Below are 23027 nucleotides of genomic sequence, written 5' to 3'. Positions count from 1 at the left end.
GACAATCCGTGGGAGAATAATCTGCACGCGCTGATGCGGATTTTTTGATGGGAAAGAAATTTTGACATTTTTCCTTCGCGGAGTGTAGAAATTCCCGGATTTTCCTAAATTTCCTCGTGAAAAACTCCCCAAAATTGTGAAGGGAGGAAGGATGATAAAGTAAGAGAGCGCCCCAGGTGTGCGTGTGCGTGAATTTATCAATTGGTGTGTGGCTTTTTGCTGGTGTGAAGGGGGGCCCGCTTGTGCGTGGAACACTGAACTTCCGTTTGGGGGGCCACCAAACATGCTTTCTTACGTCCAAATGAACGCCAGGAAGTTCTTGATATTGGCATCGAAGGTATGGACCTGTATTTGCTACATGTTCAACAGACAAGTACGAGCTGTAAGTATTTCTCTTGTTTACCTACTTCCTCCATCCGGACGCATCCACTCTGACCACCGAATCCTATTCTTCCGGATGCTTCATCCTTTTGTGAGGGAAGGAGCTGTGTGTGCAAGAAGGGGACGAGGATGGATTGAGGTGGATGTGGACACTTTTGTAGTGATGCCGATTGATGTTTTAATTCAGTTTGTTCAGTACCAGCCCGTCAAGTATGAACCCTTCCCCCTATCACCGGTCTCCCGGCATCGATTGGGCATGGTGCAACGGAAGACACTTGTCCTGGATCTCGATGAGACCCTCATTCATTCGCACCACGATGCAGCACCGCGGAATACCGTGAAACCCGGCACACCGCACGATTTCACCGTGAAAGTCATGATTGACCGGCATCCGGTGCGCTTTTTCGTCCACAAGCGCCCCCATGTGGACTTCTTCCTGGACGTCGTGTCACAGTGGTATGACATTGTTGTCTTCACGGCCAGCATGGAAATCTACGGGACCGCTGTGGCGGATAAACTCGACAATGGGCGCAACATCCTCACGAGGCGCTACTACCGTCAGCACTGCACGCCAGACTTTGGCTCCTACACCAAAGATCTCTCGGCGATTTGCAACGACTTAAATAGGGTAAGTCCTTTTACTTTATCCTCTTCTTATGCCCCTTTTCCTGCACTAAGAGAGCTCAAAAGAGCTTCCAAACAGCATCTAAAACCCTTCCCGGAAAAGCAACGAAAAAAGTATCATGTTCCATTTATTAGTTTAATGGCTTTAGCACTTCGCTGAATGCTCCCTTAACTTTTTGTAATATCCATTGAATTTCCTTTTTATATTATATTTTATATCAAAACATTTTCTATGTCTTTTCTTATAGGAAAATCATTGAGAATATTCAATGAATTTTCTTATAGGAATTTAAGAAATTATTTAGGGATTTTCTTTAAGGAATAATAATAATATTTTAATAATTTTTAATGAATTTAAGTATGAATAAGAAAAGATTCTTTAAAAGGAATGTAAGAAAGTCTCAAAAAATTCCTTAAAGAATTTTCTTAAGGCAAAAAGTTTTTTTGATGTTTAGGAATTTCTTCTGTTTCTTAAAAAAAACTGCAAAAGTAATTTAAATTAGTTTTTTTTTCTTAAAAATAAATTAATCCTCCAATGAATTTGATTTTCTCCTTAATTTTTCTTTATGAATTTTTATGCAAATTCTTCTCTGCTATTTTTTTTATATTTTTTTTACCCAAACCCTTACCCTTTTCCATTGAAGGATTTTCCTGACTTGTTATTGAGTTGAATGAAAATTCTTCACCCCTGCCTGTAGCTCTCAATGGGCAGATTGAGGGAATTACAACATAAACACCCGCACCATTGAGCTATGCTTTATGCAAATCAATTTATTGGTGAAAGATAAACACGAAGCGTAATGTTTTGTTGGGAAACAATTGAGGAGGGTTGGGGGTAGGCCTCCTCTCGGCTAGAAGAGATTGATAGCACACTTTTCCGCATGTCCTTGAATTTATGAATATACACATATGGATGGAATCCTTGCCAACAGCATTTAATGCAAAATTTATTTATATCCTCTCTCACTGCCACAGAAATTTATATTTTAAATTTTTTGTTGAGAATTTTATTTATTTTTTTCTTTGAGCCTTTCTCGATGCTCTTTTTGGGGGTTTTCCTGGTTCATTCTCTCTCAGGTTTAATGAATGAGAGATTCAAGGCGCGAAAGAGCTTTCATAAATTAATGCTGCCAAAAAAAAATTGTGATTGATGTTGATGATGAAAATGAAATCAAAAAGAGCATTTTCATACGCAGAGTTTTGTTTGTATTCCGTCAATCCAGAGAGGCGATACTTCTCTTATCACAGCTGCGATATCAATTCTTCCCCTTGACTTTTTACCATAAAAATACTACAAACCCAAAAAAAAAAACGATAGACGCGCACCTCTGAAAATTTTCCGATAAATTCTCTCTCTCTCTGTTTCATCATCAAATTTAATTATTAGTTGGTATACCACAATCGTGGCATACCAAGTATTGTAATCGTCGGAAAAACCAACCATCTCAGATCGGGCTCAAACTTGGTATGAGCACGTTTTAGACATCCCACATTACGAAAATGGTGGTGGAAATTTTTTGATCCGGCCGGCCTGCCGGCCGGCCTTCCGGCCGGCCTGCCGGTGGTCCAAACTTTGCCTTATAGCTCGAGAACGGTAACAGATAGAGACTTCCGGTTTGAAGTTTTCTATAGAAATGTGGGTGTAAAATTTTATTTTTTACCATTTTCAAAATCCAAGATGGCCGCCGTCCGCCATTTTGAAATAGCGTCAACCACTTCCTTTATAGCTAGAGGTCTGAAATTTTAGTATGTTGTAGAGCTCAGTGAGACGTTTTCATCAACAATTCATACTTGAAAATCGGTCAAGCGGTTTAGCAAATATGGCGGCCTAAAGCAAAAAGTGTTTTTTCGATATATCTCGAGAACGGCTTGACCGATTTTGACCATCTTAGTATCAAATGAAAGGTATTGAGAATCCCTACAACTGTCTAAAACATTCCAAGTTCCAAAAATGGCCGCAAGAGGCGCTAAAATCAAAAACAAAAATTGCCTAACTTTAAGGGGCAATATCTCCGAATCCCCATCTTAGATTTCCTTGAATTTTTGATATGTTGTAGCCTGACTTAATATCTTTCACCAGCCCGAAAATGAAGAAAATCTATGTCTCCGTTTAGAAGATATAGCCATTTGAAAAATTCTTGAATTTGAAAAGTTCTAAGAGCCATATCTCTTGAACGGTCCGTCCGATTTTGCTCAATTTGGTATCAAATTAAAGGTTTTGCAAAACTCTATAACTTTCCGAAACATCAGAAACCTCTAGAACCATTCCTTGTGGACAAAAAGTGCAAAAAACTGTTTTGGTTGAACAAAAATCCGCCATTTTGTGTTCTGGAGGTGACCTTGAAATGTTTCGAAATATATGTCAGATTATAGCTTATTTCAATACCTTTTCAGAACTAGTCACGAAATTTTTGTAGGTCTTATAGAACTTCAGATATGAGCATTTTTATCTTTCATATTGATGAATTTCAAAAAAAAATCAACTTTGCCTACTAATTCTGCTCACAAATTAAATTACAACGCATAGACTGACCCATCCGCGTTGTGGTATACCAACTCTTATAACTGGACGCGTTATGATTGACTTTTTCTTTTGATGAAAAATTATTAAATAAATTTAAATTTGATTTGCAATAAATTCTAAAATATTCTCCCGTTCAAAATTGAGTTCTTGTTGACGGAAATTTGTTTTATTTTCTCGCACATAAATACGCTGAAGCAGTGAAAATAATTCGTTATATAAATTTTATTTTGATATAAAGTATTGTTTGCTAAAAACAAATATTATGACTCTTTCAACGCGCAGGGGGAATTAGCGCGGGTGGAGTTGTATTGTAATTGATCGACTTTTCGGTAAAATTCTAAAGTTTCTCTTTGCAATTTTTGTTGTTTTTTTTTCCTAACAGGGGCGTAGCCAGAACGAAATTTTGGGGGGAGTTATTTTAAGTTTGTTTAAGTGATTGAAAATTTTATGCATGACATTTATTTTTAGATGCATAACCTAAGTTTTTTATGCATAACATTTTTTTAACCACAGAAAGCATCATCCCACGGATGTTTAATTAAGTTTTTTGGGTAAAGAAGAAGATGTTAAGTAGCCTTGATGAGATATTTTGCAAATTTGAATTGTTTTTGGTCAATCTGTTCTCGAGTTAATTTTTGCTGGAGCTGGGAGTTTTTACCCCCCAAAACACCCCCTGGCTACGCCACTGTTTCCTAACGTTTGTTTTTTAAAATTGAAGAAATATCACTAAACATGACATCTATCGGGAAAATTCTCCAGCGTCCTCTTGACCTCTGCTGAATGAGCCATTTAGCAGTTTAAAAAAATGCGAATTTTTTTTTTTTGAATTTTTCTTCACAGATATTTATAATAGACAATTCTCCAGGCGCTTATCGGTGCTTCCCAAACAATGCAATCCCCATTAAGTCGTGGTTCTGCGACCCAATGGACATTGCACTGTTGTCACTTCTACCGCTCTTGGATGCTCTGCGGTTCACCAATGATGTCCGTTCTGTGCTCTCGAGGAATCTTCATCTCCATCGTCTGTGGTGATGAGACTTCCTCTTCTTCAACACCCAAATAAAAAAAAAGAAATCAGTGTGTATGTAAAGCCGACATGTTGCCCCATTTTTCAGCAGACTCCTCTTGCTTATAAGAAGGGAATTTTTTTTCATCCCCCATCTATATATTTTTTTCAAAGTGAAATTATTATTTTTTTTATTGTTGTTTGGTGCTGAAAGAAAAATGGTGGAAAAAATTACGAAGAAAAAAATGAAAAAGAGAAATTAATAGAAAATATTCTCTTGTGTGCAGAATTTAGGATTTTTCATTTTTATTTACAAAATGAGTTTTTTTTCTTCATTCATAGTCTATTTAAATCAACTTTGCACTGTGACTCTACCTAGAAATTCAAGAAAGTTAAGACAGATCGAAACTAACCAATGAAAAATCGTCTCAAGCAGATCAACCAATAAGAAAGAACTTGTAATTCTTCTTCTTCTTAATTTACATTTCAAAATTAGTTAAAAGGAATTTAATTAACCAATGAGGTAAGAGCTACAGTGCAAAGTTGCTTTGAATTAATTTTTTTTAAATTATATTTTAAAGAGTGATTCCAGTGCAACGGAAAATTGGCAGAAAAAGCCGAAAATGGCGTAATTTTTTCTTGCTAAAAAAAAGACAAATTATTGCTGAAAAGGACTTTCAATTTTTTCTCTCTTTTCTACACGCATTGTGTTTGTGTGTGTGGGCGGAAGTGGCAAAGAAAAGAAAGCAAAATTAATAAAGGGGAAGACCTAAAGAAAAAGAAAAAGAAATACACAATATAGAAATTTTAAGAAGAATTTAAGTGAAAAAAAATCGTGTAAATACATTTTTAAATTAAATTTTAAGGATTACATTTAATAGCTGTATTAAATTATGTAGGAAATCTTACAATAGAAGATGATAAAAAAAATTGTGTGGAGTAAGAAAAGAAAAAGTATTCTGCAATTTTTAAAACAAAAAAATTAATTTGATTCTGTTTTTTTTTGGATATTGAAGGAAAAATTTTGAAAATATAAAAAAAAAGAATTTTAAAATGAATTTAAAAAAAAAGTGAAAAACTGAAAAGCAACAAACTTCTTTCTTTCTCAAAAGAACTTTCTTCGACATTTGAGGAGTTCTTAAGGACGCAATGCGACTCCTTTTTGCGCCAAAAAGGATTTTTCTTTTTGAAAAAAAAAGTTTTTTTCTCTCTAAAATGGAATAAAAAGATTTTCAATCTACACGCCCAAAAAAAATCATCATAATTCTTTTTTCAATTAAATGAAAAAACAAATAGAGACGCTACATTCTTTTGTCAAAAAGACAAAAGACCTTTAATAAAAGAAAGTTTATTAAAACAAAAATCTGTGTGTCATGAAAAAAAAAGTAATTAAAACTATATAAAGCAAAGATTTTTTTTGAAATATATTCGCGAGATATTTCATGAACCTCTGTACAAAAAAAAAGAAATATAAATGAAGAAAAAATCAACACAATTAGATTTGTAAAATCATTATAAGGATCAGTGAAGAAGAATAATATGAAAAAAAATAAGAAAAATCGTTGAACGAATAAATCAAGTTTCAACAGACTGTGGAGTTTTCTTGTAGTTACTCACCCAATAAGAAATTTATTCGACTCAAATTTCTCTCAATTAAATTGTTGAAAGTTTGACCAAAATTTGTTCCAAAACTCGCTTGATACTGAAGACTAGAAAATCCTTACTTAAAACAAACCTTCTTTGGCTAAAATTTCATTAAACTTTTGTCAAATAAAGATCAAATTTAATGGATTAATATTGACCCAAAATGCTGACTTATTTTGATTCAATATTTTCAAAATAATTTTCAAAATGAGTATTCTGATGGGAAGAAACTCTGAGGATAAAAAATAAATTCAAAAAATTGAGCATAAAGTAATAAAGTTATTAAGAATAAACTTTGACGTGCCCGAAGATTATGAACCATATTCCTATCTTTTAACACAGGATTATGGTTCATAATCTTCGGGCGTGTAGACTTACATGAATAATATCTCCAAACCGTTTCATTATTCCACGCTTTACAATGGCGTCCGGCGAAAAAATGATTTTTTTGTCGGAATGTCAATATTTTAACCTTAAAGTTTATTTTTTGCGACATTAAAAAAAAATCGTGATTTTCTTTGTTTTTTTTACATACGAGGTAAATTGTCGCTTCGCTCCAATTTACCTCGCCCCGCTTCGCGGGGATTTGTTGCGCTTCGCGCAAATTTTAGAGGAAAAAAAATTGTGATGGTTTGATTGAGGCCACTTATAAATCCCGGAGAAAAATTTTGCAAAGAGAAGAAATCATTTTCATACAACACTTTAGGCGCCAAATTCAAAAATTTGCAAAAACTACATGAAATCTCTATGGGGGCTACCTGAAGGGGGGCTTTGGGGGGAAAATGAATACGGCCATCTGAAACCGCCTGTTATAAGGAGCCTCTGTACCAAATTTCATCGCGATCGGACAAACGGTGTGGATTTGTATAGAAAAGTCGGAACGACGATTACCAACAAACAGGCCTTTCATTATTATAAGATATTTTTGATGCCCAAAATATCAATTCCCTGAAACCGAATGAATTATGTGGTCTGTCGCTACCAATGTCCGCTAGACATCGTTTTCCCGGCCATGATTCCGATGAAAGTGGTGTGTTGTGTATGTTGAGGAGGAAGACGAGAGTAAGTACCACTTACGAGAGTAAGTAAGTGTGTATTTGCTCCTTTCTCCTGCAAACGGATCATATAGAACTTTCGCTTGTACGCTGGTACCGATCATCTGGATAACGTATAGCATAGTGGTTTTATAGCTTTGGGTCTCGGGTTCAAATCTTGCCATTGACCTTTTTGTTTTCACATTGTTTTTTTTTCTTTTGCTGATTTTTGTCACGTTTAATTAGATAATTACTTATGTTTATTTAATTCGTTCTAATAAATAAAAGAATTTTCAGAAAAAAAATACTAAATTCTCACCCTAAGCGCGCACTAAACACGTTTGTTTAGCCGAGCCGATTTTTTAAGCCGCCGCCGCCGAAGCTCATCAAATCAAGCCGCAGCAGCCGATACTATGTGCGGCTGGGGGCTCTTGTGTAGTGTTCCAGCAGATCTTACTTTTAGTGACTTTATTTTATTCTTTATTTCATTTTCTTCAGAGTTAAGAGTACTGCAACGGTTTAGGAGGATAGGGGAGGAGGGAGTATGATGGGATCTAGATACAATTATTTCGGTAACCTTTGTGTACGATGCTCTGATGTCGCTTCATTGAGGTCCACGCTTCGAATCTTTTGGAGCAAAGCTCACATTTGTAGGGATTAACATTGTCGTGGTACTGGAAGTGGGACTTGAAGGCATCTTCAGCGTCAAATGTTTGCCTACAGATGTCACATTGGTACTCATTGTCGCTGATCTTGTTGGTCAATGTCATTACTTTGAGGCTGACCTTCTTCTTCGGTGCAGGAGTGGCGTCACTGCGTGGTGCTACACGATCTAGGGCAGCTGATACATCGGTATCAACACTCTGGGAGGAGGCTTTACTTCTGTTCCCGGAACTTCCGGAGGAGGTTGAAGATGTCGATGAGGAACCCGTTGAGGATGATGAGCCGGACGATGTGGAACTTGTGGAGGACGTTGAGGGAGATCGTCGTCGTTTCCGCTGCTGCTGCTGAATGATTATTCGATCAGGAATGAATGTTGGCAGTGCCTTGTGAGAGAGGCGTTGATGCCGTCGCAGAATAGGCCATGTTGGGAAGCGATTATCACATATTTCGCACTTGTAGGGCTTGAGATTGTTGTGCTGCATCACAAAATGCTCCCGCATGGTGCTCACACTCTCCAAGAAGATCTCACAGATGTCACATTCAAAGAAGCACTCAAGTATACTCATTGGTTGTGTTGATGTTGCCACTTCCGTTGTTGTTCCATTCTGTTGCGCAACTTTCGCTGATTCAGTCGGTTTGACGGCGTTCTGGCCTTGTGCTTGTCTTTCTTCTCTCTTCTTCCGATTCTTCGATCGATTGCGCTCCTTCCGGGCCTCATCAACACCAATCTCGTGGGTTTTCATGTGCTGCACCAGAGCTTCCTCCGTTGGCATGCGTCGCTTGCACTGCAAACAGTACAACTTCTTCTCTTCCGCATCGAGGAGTTCCATCTTCAGGTCACGCACAATTGTGGAGGAATGTGCCAATTTGTGGACATTCCGGATGTGACTACGCATGTTCAGGGCACGCGTGAAGGATGTTCTGTACGGGCAGTGGGGGCATGTAACGATCTTCATATTCGCCTGCTCGTGCTCTAAGCCCAAATGGAGTTCCATTTCAGCTGCCGTTAGGAAGCTCATTGGGCAGAAATTGCAAAAGATATCCTTACTGCTGTCATGCTTTGCCACATGATTCTCCAGGCGCTGCTCAACTGAGAATGCTTTGCCGCAGATGTTGCACTTGTGGGGATTCTTGTGCATGTTCCAGTGATTCTTCAGCGTGTACGCCGTCTTGAGGACTTTCCCGCAGATTTCGCATTTAAACTTATCCTGCTGCTGCTGCTTCTTCTTCCTCTTCGCGCTCTCCTCCACACTGCCATTGCTATCATTGCATTCAGCAAGGATTGGCGTTGGGGTGGCTGCCTTCTTGTGATGTGCCCGCTTGTTGTGGGACTTCATGTAGAAGCGTGACTTGGTGGTGTAGCTGCACAGTGAGCATTTGTACATTTTAGCAAGTGGCGAATGCTTGTGCTTATCATTTACGTGCTCATCCAGCTTGGTGCGTGCGAGGAATCTCAGTGGGCACTGCGAACAACGATGATCTGTCTCTTCTCGATGCCTCGCCTTGTGGCTGTTTATTTCGCGTCTCCGTGCGAAGCGAATGTTGCAAAATGGGCAGGTGAGCTCTTCCAAAGGAACTATCCTTCTGGATTTATTAACATCCGGCTGCTTCTCTTGCTCATCATCCTTTAGCTGCTTATCTTCTTCTTCTTCCTCCTCCTCTACATCTTCCTCAACTTCTTCCTTAATGTGCTCAATGAGATTTTCCGGAGGGTTAGTCGTTGCATCGGGTGATGTGAGTTTCTCGGGATTTGCCAGGAGTTTTTCAGCTTCATCAATGGATATTATAACGGGGGTATCTTCCTCATCGTCACCATTCATTATGAAGTCACCTGCCATGGCGGGATTCCCATCTTCATTGACACTTATTGAGTTAATTTGCTTTTGGAGTGCCTCCATGGATTCATCGCTCATTTTACTATTTGCCTTCCCAGGTTTGTCGTCTTCTTCATCGGAATCAAGGGTTGTTCCCTTGAAGATATCATCAAAAACCATTTCCGCATTCACCTCGGCGCGATGGGCAACATTTTCGTGATATTTCAGGTTTCCCTTTGACTGGAATTCCTTCCCGCATTCCCCGCATGCAAAGGTCTTCTTCGGATCAATGTGCACCTCCTCAATGTGCCGATCCATGGTGAGGGAATTGGGGGATTGGAAGTCACAGAAGCAGCAGGTAATCTGTTCTGCTACATCACTTCCATGACTCTTTGTGTGCACAACCAAGTCATCAGACGTGAGGAAGCGCAATTCGCACATTTTGCATTTGCTGTCGGTGATCTCATTGTGGCGCTGCATGTGATCCGTGATGTCCTTCCGCTTAATCTTATGCCTACACAGCCGACACGTGTACGGAGACAACTTGGCTGCTTCACTTTCACTTTTATGCTGACGCACAATGTGACTCCGCAGCATCTGAGGGATGAAGAATCTCTTATCGCAAAACTGACACACGTACGGCTTACTGGTGCTGGTGCGATGCTTTGCAGCCAGATGCAGTTCCATCCTACAGCGGAGGCGACACGTGAAGGGGCACAACTCGCACTGATACTTCTGATTGCTGTGCCGAATGTAGAAGTGATCATCACGATCCTGCGTTGTGTAGAAGCGCTTTGGGCACTTGGGGCACTCATGATGGAGCTTTGTGGAGTTCTTCGAGTGGAAGCGCGTCTCATGGATCATGCGGTAGCGTTTTGTCCGGAAAATCAAACTACAGTCGCGGCAGGGAAAAGTCGCAGCGGCAGCATCCGGTGCAGCAGCCGTTTTCATGTAATCATTTATATCAATATTGTACTTCTTCAGCTCCTCACGACAATCCACCAGCACCACCTTTGCCACAGGAAGCTGCATCTTTCCCACCAAGATTGCCACAAGACAGAGAGAAAAAAATCCCAGACTCTGGAAAATCTCCTCTATGGCGGTGAAAAGCCCCTAAAGAGGTGAATTAGCAAATTGAAAAGCATCTCTGAATTTTTTTGCACACCTTTGCTAATTAAACTACCTTTTTTCAGCACAATTTCCACGGGAAAAACTTCCAAGAAAAATTATTTACATCGGCGTCCAATTTATGCGAGAACTGTTATACTGCTGTCACCTCTACCGTAGCACAGTGTAGAACAGATTGAACCATTGTCATGCTTATGCTTCATGCAGCAAAACGAAGAAAGTGAAAGCAGCAGGAAAGAAAGACCTTCCGGAAGAGGAGATTTTCTGGACAATCTACTGCCCACATAAGGCTTCACAATTGAGATTCAGGTCCACATTGGGATGGACAACAATCCCCCAGAAACAGTTTCATCTCCCCAACCACCATTGAGGGAGAATTTGGTAAGGGAAATCAATGTCTTTTGTCAATTTCCTGGACCATGGATGATTTATTGGTTAATCTTCTCTGGGTGTTGTTGTAGATTGCCACGGCTGTGATGTTCCTGCAGAATCCCAATGTTGCGCGTAGTGCATTGGATCAGAAGAGGAAGTACCTCCTGACAAAGGGACTCACTGAGGAGGAGATTGAAGTTGCCTGCCAACGTGCCGGGGTGTACAGTATGAATCCCAAGCAATTCCAGACTGTTGTCAATATGAGTACCTACCCATGTGCTGCAGCTCAACCGAGTTTATTCCTTCGTGTCCGGGAGGCGTTGCATTCTGTGGCAATTTTTGGTGCCATCACGTGGTTCATCTACTGGCTCTACCGCACGTACATTGAGCCCTTCCTGTTTGGGCGGAAGCGCAGGAAGTCCGTGCGGGAGACAGTTAGTGAGCTCGATGAGCGTATCCGGACGGGATTTACAGACTTAAATGCCGAAGTGGCAAAGTTGCAGCATGATCTGGATCGTGCTGTTCAACGGAGTGCCCTTGCGGAGGAGATTCTGACCATTAAGGCCGAAGTGGAGGCTGTCAAGGGGATCCTCCTGAGTAGGAAGCAATTCTCGCAGTCACCCCATGTACCACCTTCCATCCCAGCGTGGCAGCTAATCTCTGAGAAGGCTCAACATCATCCGGATGATAAGAATGATGACAACGACACGGGCTCCGGGTCCAGTGAGACGGAAGTTGTCACCAAGAATAGCGATAGTAGCTTGGAGATAATGTAAAAAGAAATGATTTTACGGAGATTTGACACTCTGGAGGCTCTGCAGAGTTATCCGGAAGTGAAAAATTGTGGGCATTTGTTTAAGATTTAAAACTTCAAAGGAAAATTTCTTCTCCTGGCCAGGAAGATGATCAACGAGGGAGGTAAAAGAAAAAAAAAAACCTTTAGTCGAGTACCAAATATACTTCTTATGGGGGCACTTGGGGGCGCTCCCAGTATGGGGATTTTATTTTGTAAATTTTGTGCCGTGTTGGAATAAATTTTTATTTCAGAACAATTTTTTTAATGAAAAATAATTTATTTCAGAACAAAGTAGCCTTATGAATAAACGTCATACACTTTTGTGGGGTTATTGGGAAGCCTCCAGTGCTTCCGGGGAGGTAAAGAGAGCGCAACTGGGAATGAAAATTGGTCAGTAAATCTTCTCCCGGAGCACCAGAACTGCTTCCGTGACTCGTGCAATGAGAGCAGCAGCTGTATCGGCGGTAATTTCATCATCCCATCTACGCTTGAGGAGATCACTGGCCAGAGCATTAGGATTGGGGGATTCCTCCCAGTCAGCACGTGTGTAGAAGAGAGAGAAGTAGACAACGTAGCGATCAATGATGGGATTGTAGCTGTCACAGAGATCATGAAAAGCCCGCGATGCCAGTCCGGGAATATCCTGGAGATTCTCCACGAACATTACTCGACTCCGCCGGAGAGCTTCCTTGTATTTGTCAATGATAATCCCAAAATCTCCACCCGTCCGGGATTCACTGAATGTCAGCCCGTTCACAACAATGGGATCCATTTCCGGATGCATACAGGCATGGGTGGTGTAGACAATCTTATCCAGGAGCGTCGTGGATGTGGATACGTTGTACAGGAAGGTAACAATACTGGGTCTTGGGGGATCCTTCAGGACACTCCAGAGATTGTATTCGAGTGCTGGCCAGAAGGTGGCATCCTGATTGGGGTATTCATCCTTCAATTCCTGCAGCTCATCCTTGCATGATTGGGGAATCTCAAAGGCATCCCCCGCAGCAGAAATCGCATCAGGAGGTTTAGGAGGAAGCCCATCACTCTGGAGGATGATGTGGAGGAAGACAAGCACCGGAAGGATGTAAAATAGCTTCAGAGGGAATTGATATTCATCCATTTTGCCTGAATGGGCAGCAGGCTGTGGATTCTCTGGGTATTTCAGTCCAGTTGGGGGCCTCGTGGCTTCAACTGGTTCCACAGCAGGAGCTCCATCTTCTCCATCAACAGCCTCATCTCCGGAACTAGCGCTCTCATGTCCCTCATAGTCAAAAGGAGTCCTTCTACCATACCGACGTGGACTACTCTGTGCTTCCTGATTATCCTTGTACGATCTCCTACCCCGGATGCACTCCCTGGGACTCAGCTGATGAACCTACAAAGACCGGAATTTGGTAAGTTAACCCTTCTTTGCATCCTGGCAAGCACTTCCTTACCTCCCTCTCACGTTCAGAGTCCATCCCTTGAGATTTTGGACTCGGATTTACTTCTAAATATCACTAATTTCCTGGACTTTTGAAGATTATTGCAAAGAAAAACATTTTATCATTTTTTTTATTTACATATTGACGCATCAGAGATTAGGGTTGAAAGTTTCAAAATATCAATGAAATATTTCAAGTGGAAATTTTGAAAGTTTTATTGGGGATTTTTTTAATCGCGAAAAAATGATAAAAACAAATTTTTAGGGCGCCAAAAGTTGCTGGGGGGGCTCAGGGAGGCCCCATGGAGCTTCAGTAAAAATTTGGGCCACAAAAACCTGATTTTCACATCAAAAGTCGGAAAATGCGAGAAAATTGCGAAAAACTAAAATTATGAGGGAGACAGTATCAGTGACGTGCATCCGTCTCATTCTCTTTTCAGCAAATACAGTAAAATAGCAGTGGTTGCTTTTTGAACTACTACACTTTGGGCGCCAAATTCAAAAATAAATCAAAAAAAGGCTTTTTAAAGATTTTTTAATCAATCTGTCACAAAAAAGTCATTAGATTATTCAATTTTTTGTTACAAAAAAAGCATTAAAAACTATTTAATTAATTTATTAAAGAAAATCTTTACTGGCATTATAAGCCTTTCTGGAAATAGAATTAACGTTTAAAAATTGTGATTAAATTGTAATTACAAATGCAATAAAAATGCGATTTCTGCGCTTAAAAAGCAACTATAAATTTCCTTTTTTACTAGTTTTGCTTCTAAAATTGGTCACATCCGTCGCATCTTATAAAAACTAACCTAAAAACTTTAGCAAAAATGAAAACAAATTCCTTTCTAAACAATAAGTAAATCCCTTTATAGATTCTTAATTAAGAAAGGTTCTTCTTACTCTTTAGGACTCTTAATCTCTCTGCCCGCTCCTTAGAATTTTTAATTTTAATTAAACTTTCATGAATTTCCTAATAAGACTTTTTCCAAAATGGTGCGCATAATTTTTTTTTAATTTTCTTTGATTACAAAAAATCCACTGAACCGATTTTTATGAAATTGAAGAGAAAATCATCTCCAAAAAAATGAGAAAATTAAAAATTTTTTTATTCAAATAGGATTAAATTTAATTTGATTTATCAAACATCTCTTGAAATACAACAAAAATGGGTTAATTAAATTTCGTCAAAATGTGCAACAGACATGTCATTAAAAGTTCAGAGATTAATTACATTTTAAAATGTTCTCTTAACAATTTGCTCCTTCTCTCTCCTTTTTTGCACAATCTCCTTAAAATAATTACAAGGGACGTGGTGCAACAGACATTTTTTTTAAAGAGCTCCCCTATGTGAGAGAATTTATTTTCCACCCCCTACTGGTTGCTATATACAATACCTCCATACTCTATGTATCTACGTAATTTTATGCATAAAAAAAAGGGAATTTTATTTGCAATTCTGCATGCATTCCCGGCCCCAATTTTGAGGAGTTAGTTAGTTCAATTTATTCTCTTTTGTGAGAGATTTTAACTCTCCCCCTTTTGAGTGTGACGCAATCAGCGCTTCTCCTGCGACTATATACTCTCTACCCCTATTTTCCCGGGATCTGCCGGTGACGTCATGGACCACCCCTAAACGGAGCAGAATAGGTACGCGATATGAGCCCTAATATTGCTGCCAATTGTATAATTTTGATATGACGCGCTCTTATCATTGTCATTCCACATGAATTCCTTATCTTTTTTGTACATGCAAAAATGATTTTACGTCATTTGCAGAGATTTCTTTTCTTTTTTAATTGAAAACTAGTTATGTAGATTTTTTTTTAAATCATAATTTCTCAAAAAAAAAAGTTTACTTGTCAGCCATTTTAATTTTTAACTCAACTGATCATTAAAAATGAAGCCAAGCCACGCCATCTTTTCAAAAGAAAACCTAACCTAAAAATCTTTCAAGAAAAAATCACACAAGAAATAAAACAACATTTAAAATACAGACGAAATTTACTTTTTAAAATTACAAAATAATTAAATAAATGCAATTTAATATAAAACTACAATATTTCTAACACACTAGCCTGGCAACAGTTGGTTGAGTATTCTGCACATTCTCCAAGAATTTTCTTTAAAAAAAAAACTGAATGCATTTTATCCTCTCCTGAGATCTCCATAAATGCTATTATGGCCACACTAAAGAAAAAAAGAATCCTTTATCTTCCCTCACAACGTTGGACAGTATAAATGGGGATTCTTTTGGCATTTATACCACAAATTAATTAAATTTTCAATTTTCTTCGATTGAAGTTCGTACGATTTGAGTTTTTCCCTAAAATAGGAGATCTCATACTGTCGCCGTTCGAGGATTTCCAAGCGTGTCTTCATTGCTTCCATTTTATCTAGATTTTGACGTAATTTCCTCTCAAGGAGTTCCGTTTGGGATGTTTGTTTCTCCAATTTGGTTAGTCGTGAATTTATTTCGTCATAATCCACATCATTTACGTCCATTTCACGTGCCTCAAGGGCTGATTCTGCATCATCTGCTAGGGAAAGTAAAATGGGGACGCCTCATAAAATGACGCGTAAAACATAACCTCAAAAATTAAGCATTCTAACCTAATTTCTTGCAGCTCTGTCGATCAGGTTGCAGGGAAAAGCCTTCGCGACAGGTGCAGTAGTAGGAACCTTCGGTGTTGTAGCACATTTGATCACATGGCTTCTCTTCTTTGCATTCATTGATGTCAAGTTCGCAGGATGTCCCCGTGAAGCCTGTCCTGCAGCTACAGGTGTCAGGTTTGACGCACTTCCCGCCATTTTTGCACTCCATTTTGCAAACAGCTTTAAGGATGTTTTTTTATTAATTTTAATTTTTGTTATAAAATAGTTTCGAGGATAGATTTTTAATGGCTTACGCTTATTGCAACCACTGCTATTTGCATGGATCCTTTCCCATCCAGGGCAGCAGTTGTAGAGTATCCTGTGTGTGCTGTGATGTCGTATAACATCCCTGTAGGTTGGTTCGTGCACCATTCGGACGCCAGTACAGAGATTTTGGTCTAGGCAGGGCTCTGAGAATTGCCTCCATGTTGGCTTATTGAAGAGCTCTTTCGTTTTTATAGGAACATGCACCGTTGTTCGCTCCGGACAAACATGGCGGCTGCAAAACGTATGGAAATCAAATTTAAAATTTCCGTTGTGACCGCCATCTTTAGTTGCTTAAAATGCTCAAGAAGTCATTTTCTAAAGCGAAAAAAATCAACGCTCTTTTCACATTTTTATAAGAATTTATTAGCATAAAATTTACATAAAAAAGATACAAAAAGTCGGCGCGACTTGATAAGAGAATATTGTCACGGGAAAAATATTGACTGCCTTAATGGCTTGTATCAATTAGAATTAATTGATAAATTTATAATCTGACTGAAGTGCATGCGGAGAGTTTAATTAAAAACAAACACAAAAGTTTATTAAACTTGGCTGATTGAATTTTTTTTGTTACAGGCTTTAATTGGAAAATATTTTACTCTCTAATCCAATTAATTCTTTGCAAACAAAAATTTTCTCACAAAGATTTCTTTTAGCAAAGTTTTAAGAGAAGGAAGAAAAAAAATAATTTAAGTTTTTAGTGAGCAAAATCATCTTCAACAAGAGATCAATTAATTACAATTTTATTGCAATTTTATTGCTCAAGAATTGAAGAAGAAAAAAATCACAAAGAGAACGAAAGGAAGATCTTGCGTGATTCTAGTTTCTTTCAAGGCTTACAAGCCACATTCAGCTGGATATATTTTGTGTAAAGTAATTCCTCGCGTGGCTTTATCATGTGGCTGGCACGAGGGCCATAATCTATTTTTCAAATATGATGAAGCAAAAGGATTTAAAAAAAAATAATTTGAAATCTTTTTTATTTATTTATCTTACAATTTCCTTTTGATGAGCTTTATTTTAGCTAAACATACTCGGTGCTGGAAAAGAGATTAATTTTTATTTAAATTAACTAATCTTTCATTATTTTTTTCCACATTGAACTTACCAAACATTCCTCCAGCTCCTGCAAAGCCAAGATTCCTTAAGAAATTTTGTGCATTTGCTTGCTGATTACTTGGTGGACTTAGAATACTAAAACAATTTCCTTTAAAAATATAAAATTTGCGGGAAGTTAATCCAATAAATCTATTAAATAATAAATTAAAAGAAAATACTTACCTTCATTTAAAAGTAATGCAAAGACCACTAAAAATACGAAAAGAACCTTCATTTTTAGGGATTAATTTATTAACTGAAAGAACTTTTTGAACTAAAGAAAATATTGTTTGTTCATCATGTTTTATATGGGAAAATATTAATTTACCGACAAATTAATATTTCTTTTTACCGTTCAATTAATTGAAATAAATAAAAATTTCATTGAAGTGTGTAATTGAGCTCTAAAATTAATAATTATTACTCTCAGCGAATTTATTTTAACGACGAAAGTTTTTAGAGAATATTGAAAATAATTGTTTCTCTGTGGTTCTTATGCAATGTTCTTTATTTACGTAAACTATAAGCAGTAGATAATCCACAAAATCAGTTCTTTCTCTCCTCGTGTTTATGCTACATCCATGTGAAAGTTTATCTTTGAAATATTTATAAACGTTTTAGAAAGATTAAATAAAGTGGAAAATGCAGAAATAATCATTTTCTTTGCAATGAGAAGACTCCATCAATTTCTTGCCTTTCCTTTCTTCTAATGTTTATTCAATCTTTGAATTTTATCGTGTGAAATTCTATCTCTCTAATCAAAATATTTATACAATATACCTAGAAAATTTGCCACATTTCATAAACTTTTTTGATGCAAAAGTTTCACTTTTATGACACAAAAATCACGTTCAAAGCATAAATAAATTCACAAAGTTTATTTTCTTGCTAAAGAAGCAAAAGAAGAAAATATAAAATAATTACTTTTCAATATGCTGCGAATGGAACGAGTTTTTATATTGTTTTTCCTTTCTGTTTGCGTTGAAAAAAAAAAGCAAAAAGACAACAAACCAGAAGATTTCTTGCACACAAAGTCATTGGTCTTGTTGTTTTCCTAAGAAGTCAAGTTCAATGATAAATCGCAGATCATTCTTTGCAATAAGAATGTGAAAAAGAAAACATCTTGAATGGCCTCTCTTCATGTCCAGATGACAACCACATGATTTTGTGGGGACATTGAGAAAGTTTAAGAAAATATTTTAATTTTCATTTCTTTTATTCTTTACGCATTTGCATTTTTGTAGAGATTTAAAATTCCAAGAGCAAACATAGTACTAGAAATTACGTAAAAATTGGGAAATTTAGGGTGATAGGGGAAAATGGGGTAATTCGGTGAATTTTTGGGAGATAATTTTTCCTGAGTTCCATGGAAATATTTGAGTTTTCCCATGACGATTATTTTATAGGAAATTTTCCGGGCTACAACTTTGTCTTTGACGATTTTTCTCTATCTCAATGGGAAAATGCTTTTTCAAACCATTTTCCAAACCCTTCCAAATTTGCCTGTTCCAAAAATCCTGGGGTAAAATGGTTAATTGCGTTTTTTGTTCGCTAATCTTAATTTAATGAAATTATTTTAGCAAGGCACTATAATATCTATTGAGAATGAGAGATTTGTGTACTAATTAAAACTTTTTTTTAATAAAAAAAAAATACAAAAAATTAAAAAAAACGTTAAATTTAAGAAATTGCCTTTTTTAATTTTTTTTAGTTTATAAAAATTGGTAATAGTTAGTGATTAAACATCCCAAATTGTATATAATAGTTATACTAATTAAGGAAAATTTATCTTTTAAAAATTTAAAAAGTTATTTAAAAAAAAACATCAAATTCACCATTTTGCCCCAAGCTGTACTTTTTACTATCAGTGTTCTACGAGAAAACTCGGAAAATTTTTTCGGAAAATTCAGATTAGATTCGTGTTTAGCAATAGTTACTCTGTCTAAAAATGCATTTGGATCAAAAATATTGTAGAGAATTTCGCCAAAACTGAATTTGTAGTTGAGAGGTCAGAGTAACTTGGAGGTTAGAAAAATTTGTTTTTCAAATAAAAGCCAAAATATTGGATCAATTATTATGAAACTTTCTAGGTTTAGGCAGGGGTATGAAGTGCAACTACTGACAAAATTAGACAGATTAGCTCTCACTGCTTCTTGAGATATTAATTTTTATTTTTTTTTCAAATTCACCATTTTACCCCAGTTACCCCTAAGTCTTTCTTTCTTTTCTATTAATTTTTGAACAATTTAATGCCTAAAATGAAGAGGAAGAGGATTAAATTCCCCTAAAGTTTGTGAAAAGAGGAAGAATTTTTCTCTGTGTAAAAAATTTTTCTTCACGCGGAGATTTAAATCTTAAATTCTCAAGAAGTTTTTTTATTTAGATTGTTTTATTATTTTCTCACTTCTCATGAGTCAAGAGTATTTAATTGGAATTATGTACAACAAATAAAATGCAAAACAAGACCACTGAACCTGCTGCATAAATATTGACAAAGAAGTCTCGACATTTACTCACTCAAACCGCGACAATTAAAATGAAACTCTGATGCGCGAAGCTTTTGCACCGAATTTTATTTTAATATTTTCTGTAGAAGAGAAGAGCTTAAAACTCACCCAGAATGTCCCCTGTGGTGCCGATGGCTCCGCTGGTGGCTCGTTGTTGCCGGTGGGGCTGTTGTGGTTGCATCCTGCATTGTGGTCCACATGAATGAACTTTGGGTTGTGACAGGTGACGAAGAAGCTGATGGTGGCGGTTGCTGCCACCATGGCGTACGGTTGAAGCCACTTGAATTGATGAGCGTGAGTTTGAGCGCGTAGGAATTGTTGTTGTGACGCCCTGTTGTGACCTCAGAGGTCACATCATGCATTAATGAGATTCCCACGATGCACAGCAATGCAACCGAACCACTTGCCATATTTTTTTTTTATTATTGCTGTTGTTGTTGCAAGAATGGGCGGACAGCAGCGGAACTCCCAACCCCCGGTCACGAACGCTCTGCAAGAGAATAACATGAACCATGTGAGAAGAACATGTTAAGATCCACCTAATCCTGGACCTATCCCAATGAGAAGTGTAACGATAAACAACAAATTTTCGCGTTGAAGCTGTTAAAAATAATGTTTCTCATCGCACCACGAAACTTCCTTCTTCTCTGCCAACAGTCAGTAAATGATTTTATCCAGGAGATAGACGAGAGAATTTTGCAAAATTATCTGTTTTGTGTGTTATACGGAGCTCTTCCGAATGCAACAAACATTCCCAGCGTGAATCTCTCATTGCCTTAGCCGGCATGAAAGAGCGCTAAATCGTTAAATAAGATTTAATGTGCGGTGTGGAGATTTTATTGCATTAAACTACATGGTACAGGGTGATGCAAATTATTCGTAGAGAATGTTTATTAAAGGAGCCTTCTTCATTTTAGTTAATTTAACGTGTGGCTTTTCGGTTAAGATTCAAATGAATTCAAAAAGAAAATGAGAAATTTTGTTATTGGTTGAAAAGTGAACAGCAAACGTTCATTGGTTAATTCCTTCTCGAATTTCAACGTAAAGTTTTAGTTTTGGTGCAAAGTTTATTTAAATTGAATATTTTCCATTTAGTTCTTATTTTATTGTTTAAAAAATTTTATATAAAAGATTCTAAAATATTCTCATCAGTTTGAAAAAAACAAACACAAAGTTAATTTTATCTACATTGTGGTTTATTTAAATCATTTGTACCTGATGAAGCCCCTTTACTAATTCGAAATGCTATAAGAGACACTCTTAATTTTTCTTTCTACTCAAGAATAATTCGAAAAATCATATTTTTGCAATGAATGAAAATTCCAACATTTTTTTTAAAGATATTTCTTTAATAAATTTAAACAAATATGAAAATTCCCACACACCCTGTGCTTCATTCTAAACGTTATTCTAAATGTAATTTCGGACATTCAACTGCTGAGAGTTTGTGGTGTATTCTTTGTGGAGGCGCAGTGAGGAATGCCGCGATCAAAGAAACGGAAAGTGAATGAGAAAATTCGCTCAAATGACTCCGAGACACAACCTAAACACGGCAATAAACATTTAATTTTGCACAATTCTCCACAAAATGATTTATTTCTCAAGCTATGATGCTCCCATTTAGAATTATTGCTTAGAAAAAAAAATAAAAGAATTCTCTTCTTAATTTAAACGCGGGACAAAAATGGAAGGACTTCGCAGCCAATTGTTCTCCAGACAAGTCTCAGAAAGAAAAAGAGAGTAGAATAGTTTTTCTCAGCTGTGTCTGGAAATGTTTTTCTTTTACCCCCTCAATGTGCCACACAGAGATGATTATTGTTTATTATCGTGATATTAAAAGTGCTCAAGTGCAATACCCAACAATGAGAGATCCTCCACAATTGACCATAAAATAATTCTCACTCTGTCGTAAATCATTAAATGTGCGCGGCTCCGTAGCAACTCAAGGGGCACACACAGAATAAAAGAGGAAGAATAAAAAAAAGAACTAAACTAGTACACCCAGAAATATACTGAAGAAGTTATATTCTTGTAAATGAAGGACATATGGTAGGCTTGATACGTTTACAGTGAGTGGGATTCATTATTTTGCCTAATACTTTATTTTAGAGAGCCTTTTTACCCTTTTAACTGTCATTTATGGGAGGAAACTTTAAAGTTTGTGGATTCCATTAAAATTTTAGTTAAATTTAAAGAAAGGTTTATGAAAAATCGTTTTGAACGTTTAAAATTATAGCTTGATATCGCCATATTGAATTTTTTAACAGGTGAATTCAAAAAGTAACGGAAATTTCTTATTAAAGAATTTTTTAACATTATTCAATCAAAATCAATTTTACATTAAGTTATATTCAATTAAACTTGACAAATTAAATTATTAAACTTTGAATAAACTCTTTGTAGTTTATTAAAATTTTTAAATGCTCTATTGCACTTAAAATTTATCAATTGCACAAAAACTCATCACTAGAGGGCCAAATATGCAACCTTCTGAACTCACAGAATGGCGACATCTGGAGAGTAAATAAAATAAAGAAGAATTACAAAAAAAAATCCGATCACTCTATCGTTTTTGAATTGTTGATCATCAAACTTTAACGATTAACAAGAGCAGCAAAATTTGTAGGGAAAAACATCGAGCACAAATTACTTAATATAGCGTGAATTTTCTTCAGACGCGCATATCTTTATCAACACCTCAATTTGAAGACAACACAGAGAACACAAAGGATTTTTATTCGTATTTAAACAAAAAAAGAGAAGTTTTAAGATTCTCTTCTGCTGCGAGAGATTCTTCACAGAACCCTTCCGGGGAATTTTTCGTAATAAATTTTTCCCTCTATAATTGAGATTCTTTGTGTGAGAATTCTTGCACTTGAGCACACAAAAAATAATAATAATCCAATTTTGCCTAAATGTTGAAAGAAAAAAAGTCTATTTAAGCACCTCAAGAGTTCGCGAAAAAAGCCTCTTTCGCGGGATGGAGTAGAGACGTACAGATCTGCGCGTCTTTGCGGGCTCACCGACACGATCAGACTGAATGCAGGCAGTGCATGCCCTAAGCTTAGACTTTCTGATTCTGTATGTGCAAAAA

The 23027-nt window shown here is 37.1% G+C and overlaps 5 protein-coding genes across 13 annotated transcripts; 2 read left to right on the top strand and 3 right to left on the bottom strand.

Annotated features, from left to right (window-relative positions):
- Positions 1-8: 8 nt before the first annotated feature.
- Positions 9-6125, top strand: LOC129793836 (CTD nuclear envelope phosphatase 1 homolog). Of its 8 annotated transcripts, none has more exons than XR_008750970.1 (5): positions 31-382; positions 578-1009; positions 4370-4610; positions 4878-5058; positions 5117-6125. XR_008750970.1 is itself a non-coding variant. In XM_055834280.1 (4 exons), exons 1-3 carry the CDS (start codon positions 284-286, stop codon positions 4559-4561), a joined length of 723 nt encoding a protein of 240 aa, XP_055690255.1. In that variant the 5' UTR covers positions 31-283; the 3' UTR covers positions 4562-4610; positions 4878-6125. The 8 variants fall into 8 exon arrangements, 5 of the variants coding, with proteins under 5 accessions (XP_055690254.1, XP_055690255.1, XP_055690253.1 ...); XR_008750968.1 differs by having other exon boundaries at positions 569-1009; XR_008750969.1 differs by having other exon boundaries at positions 4370-5058.
- Positions 6126-7666: 1541 nt separating this feature from the next.
- LOC129793829 (zinc finger protein 91-like) lies at positions 7667-10964 on the bottom strand. Its single transcript, XM_055834266.1, has 2 exons — positions 10874-10964; positions 7667-10803 (listed from the first exon to the last, which is right to left on the bottom strand). The coding sequence occupies exon 2, from the start codon at positions 10720-10722 to the stop codon at positions 7768-7770; it is 2955 nt and encodes a 984-aa protein (XP_055690241.1). The 5' UTR covers positions 10723-10803; positions 10874-10964; the 3' UTR covers positions 7667-7767.
- Positions 10965-11009: 45 nt separating this feature from the next.
- LOC129793835 (peroxisomal membrane protein PEX14) lies at positions 11010-12242 on the top strand. Its single transcript, XM_055834275.1, has 2 exons — positions 11010-11199; positions 11280-12242. The coding sequence occupies exons 1-2, from the start codon at positions 11140-11142 to the stop codon at positions 11964-11966; spliced, it is 747 nt and encodes a 248-aa protein (XP_055690250.1). The 5' UTR covers positions 11010-11139; the 3' UTR covers positions 11967-12242.
- Positions 12243-13558, bottom strand: LOC129793834 (uncharacterized). Its single transcript, XM_055834273.1, has 2 exons — positions 13423-13558; positions 12243-13361 (listed from the first exon to the last, which is right to left on the bottom strand). Exons 1-2 carry the CDS (start codon positions 13444-13446, stop codon positions 12378-12380), a joined length of 1008 nt encoding a protein of 335 aa, XP_055690248.1. The 5' UTR covers positions 13447-13558; the 3' UTR covers positions 12243-12377.
- A 1833-nt stretch (positions 13559-15391) lies between these two features.
- On the bottom strand, positions 15392-23008 carry LOC129793826 (epidermal growth factor-like protein 8). 2 transcript variants are annotated; one of them, XM_055834246.1, is made up of 5 exons: positions 22880-23008; positions 20042-20423; positions 16316-16560; positions 16020-16241; positions 15392-15943 (listed from the first exon to the last, which is right to left on the bottom strand). In XM_055834246.1, exons 2-5 carry the CDS (start codon positions 20341-20343, stop codon positions 15627-15629), a joined length of 1086 nt encoding a protein of 361 aa, XP_055690221.1. In that variant the 5' UTR covers positions 20344-20423; positions 22880-23008; the 3' UTR covers positions 15392-15626. The 2 variants fall into 2 exon arrangements, with proteins under 2 accessions (XP_055690221.1, XP_055690219.1); XM_055834244.1 differs by having other exon boundaries at positions 15392-15946; positions 22880-22971.
- Positions 23009-23027: the final 19 nt, after the last annotated feature.

The sequence above is a fragment of the Lutzomyia longipalpis genome, chromosome 3 (assembly GCF_024334085.1).
Source record: "Lutzomyia longipalpis isolate SR_M1_2022 chromosome 3, ASM2433408v1".
NCBI lineage: Eukaryota > Metazoa > Arthropoda > Insecta > Diptera > Psychodidae > Lutzomyia > Lutzomyia longipalpis.
This window is presented reverse-complemented; position numbering and strand designations above follow the sequence as displayed.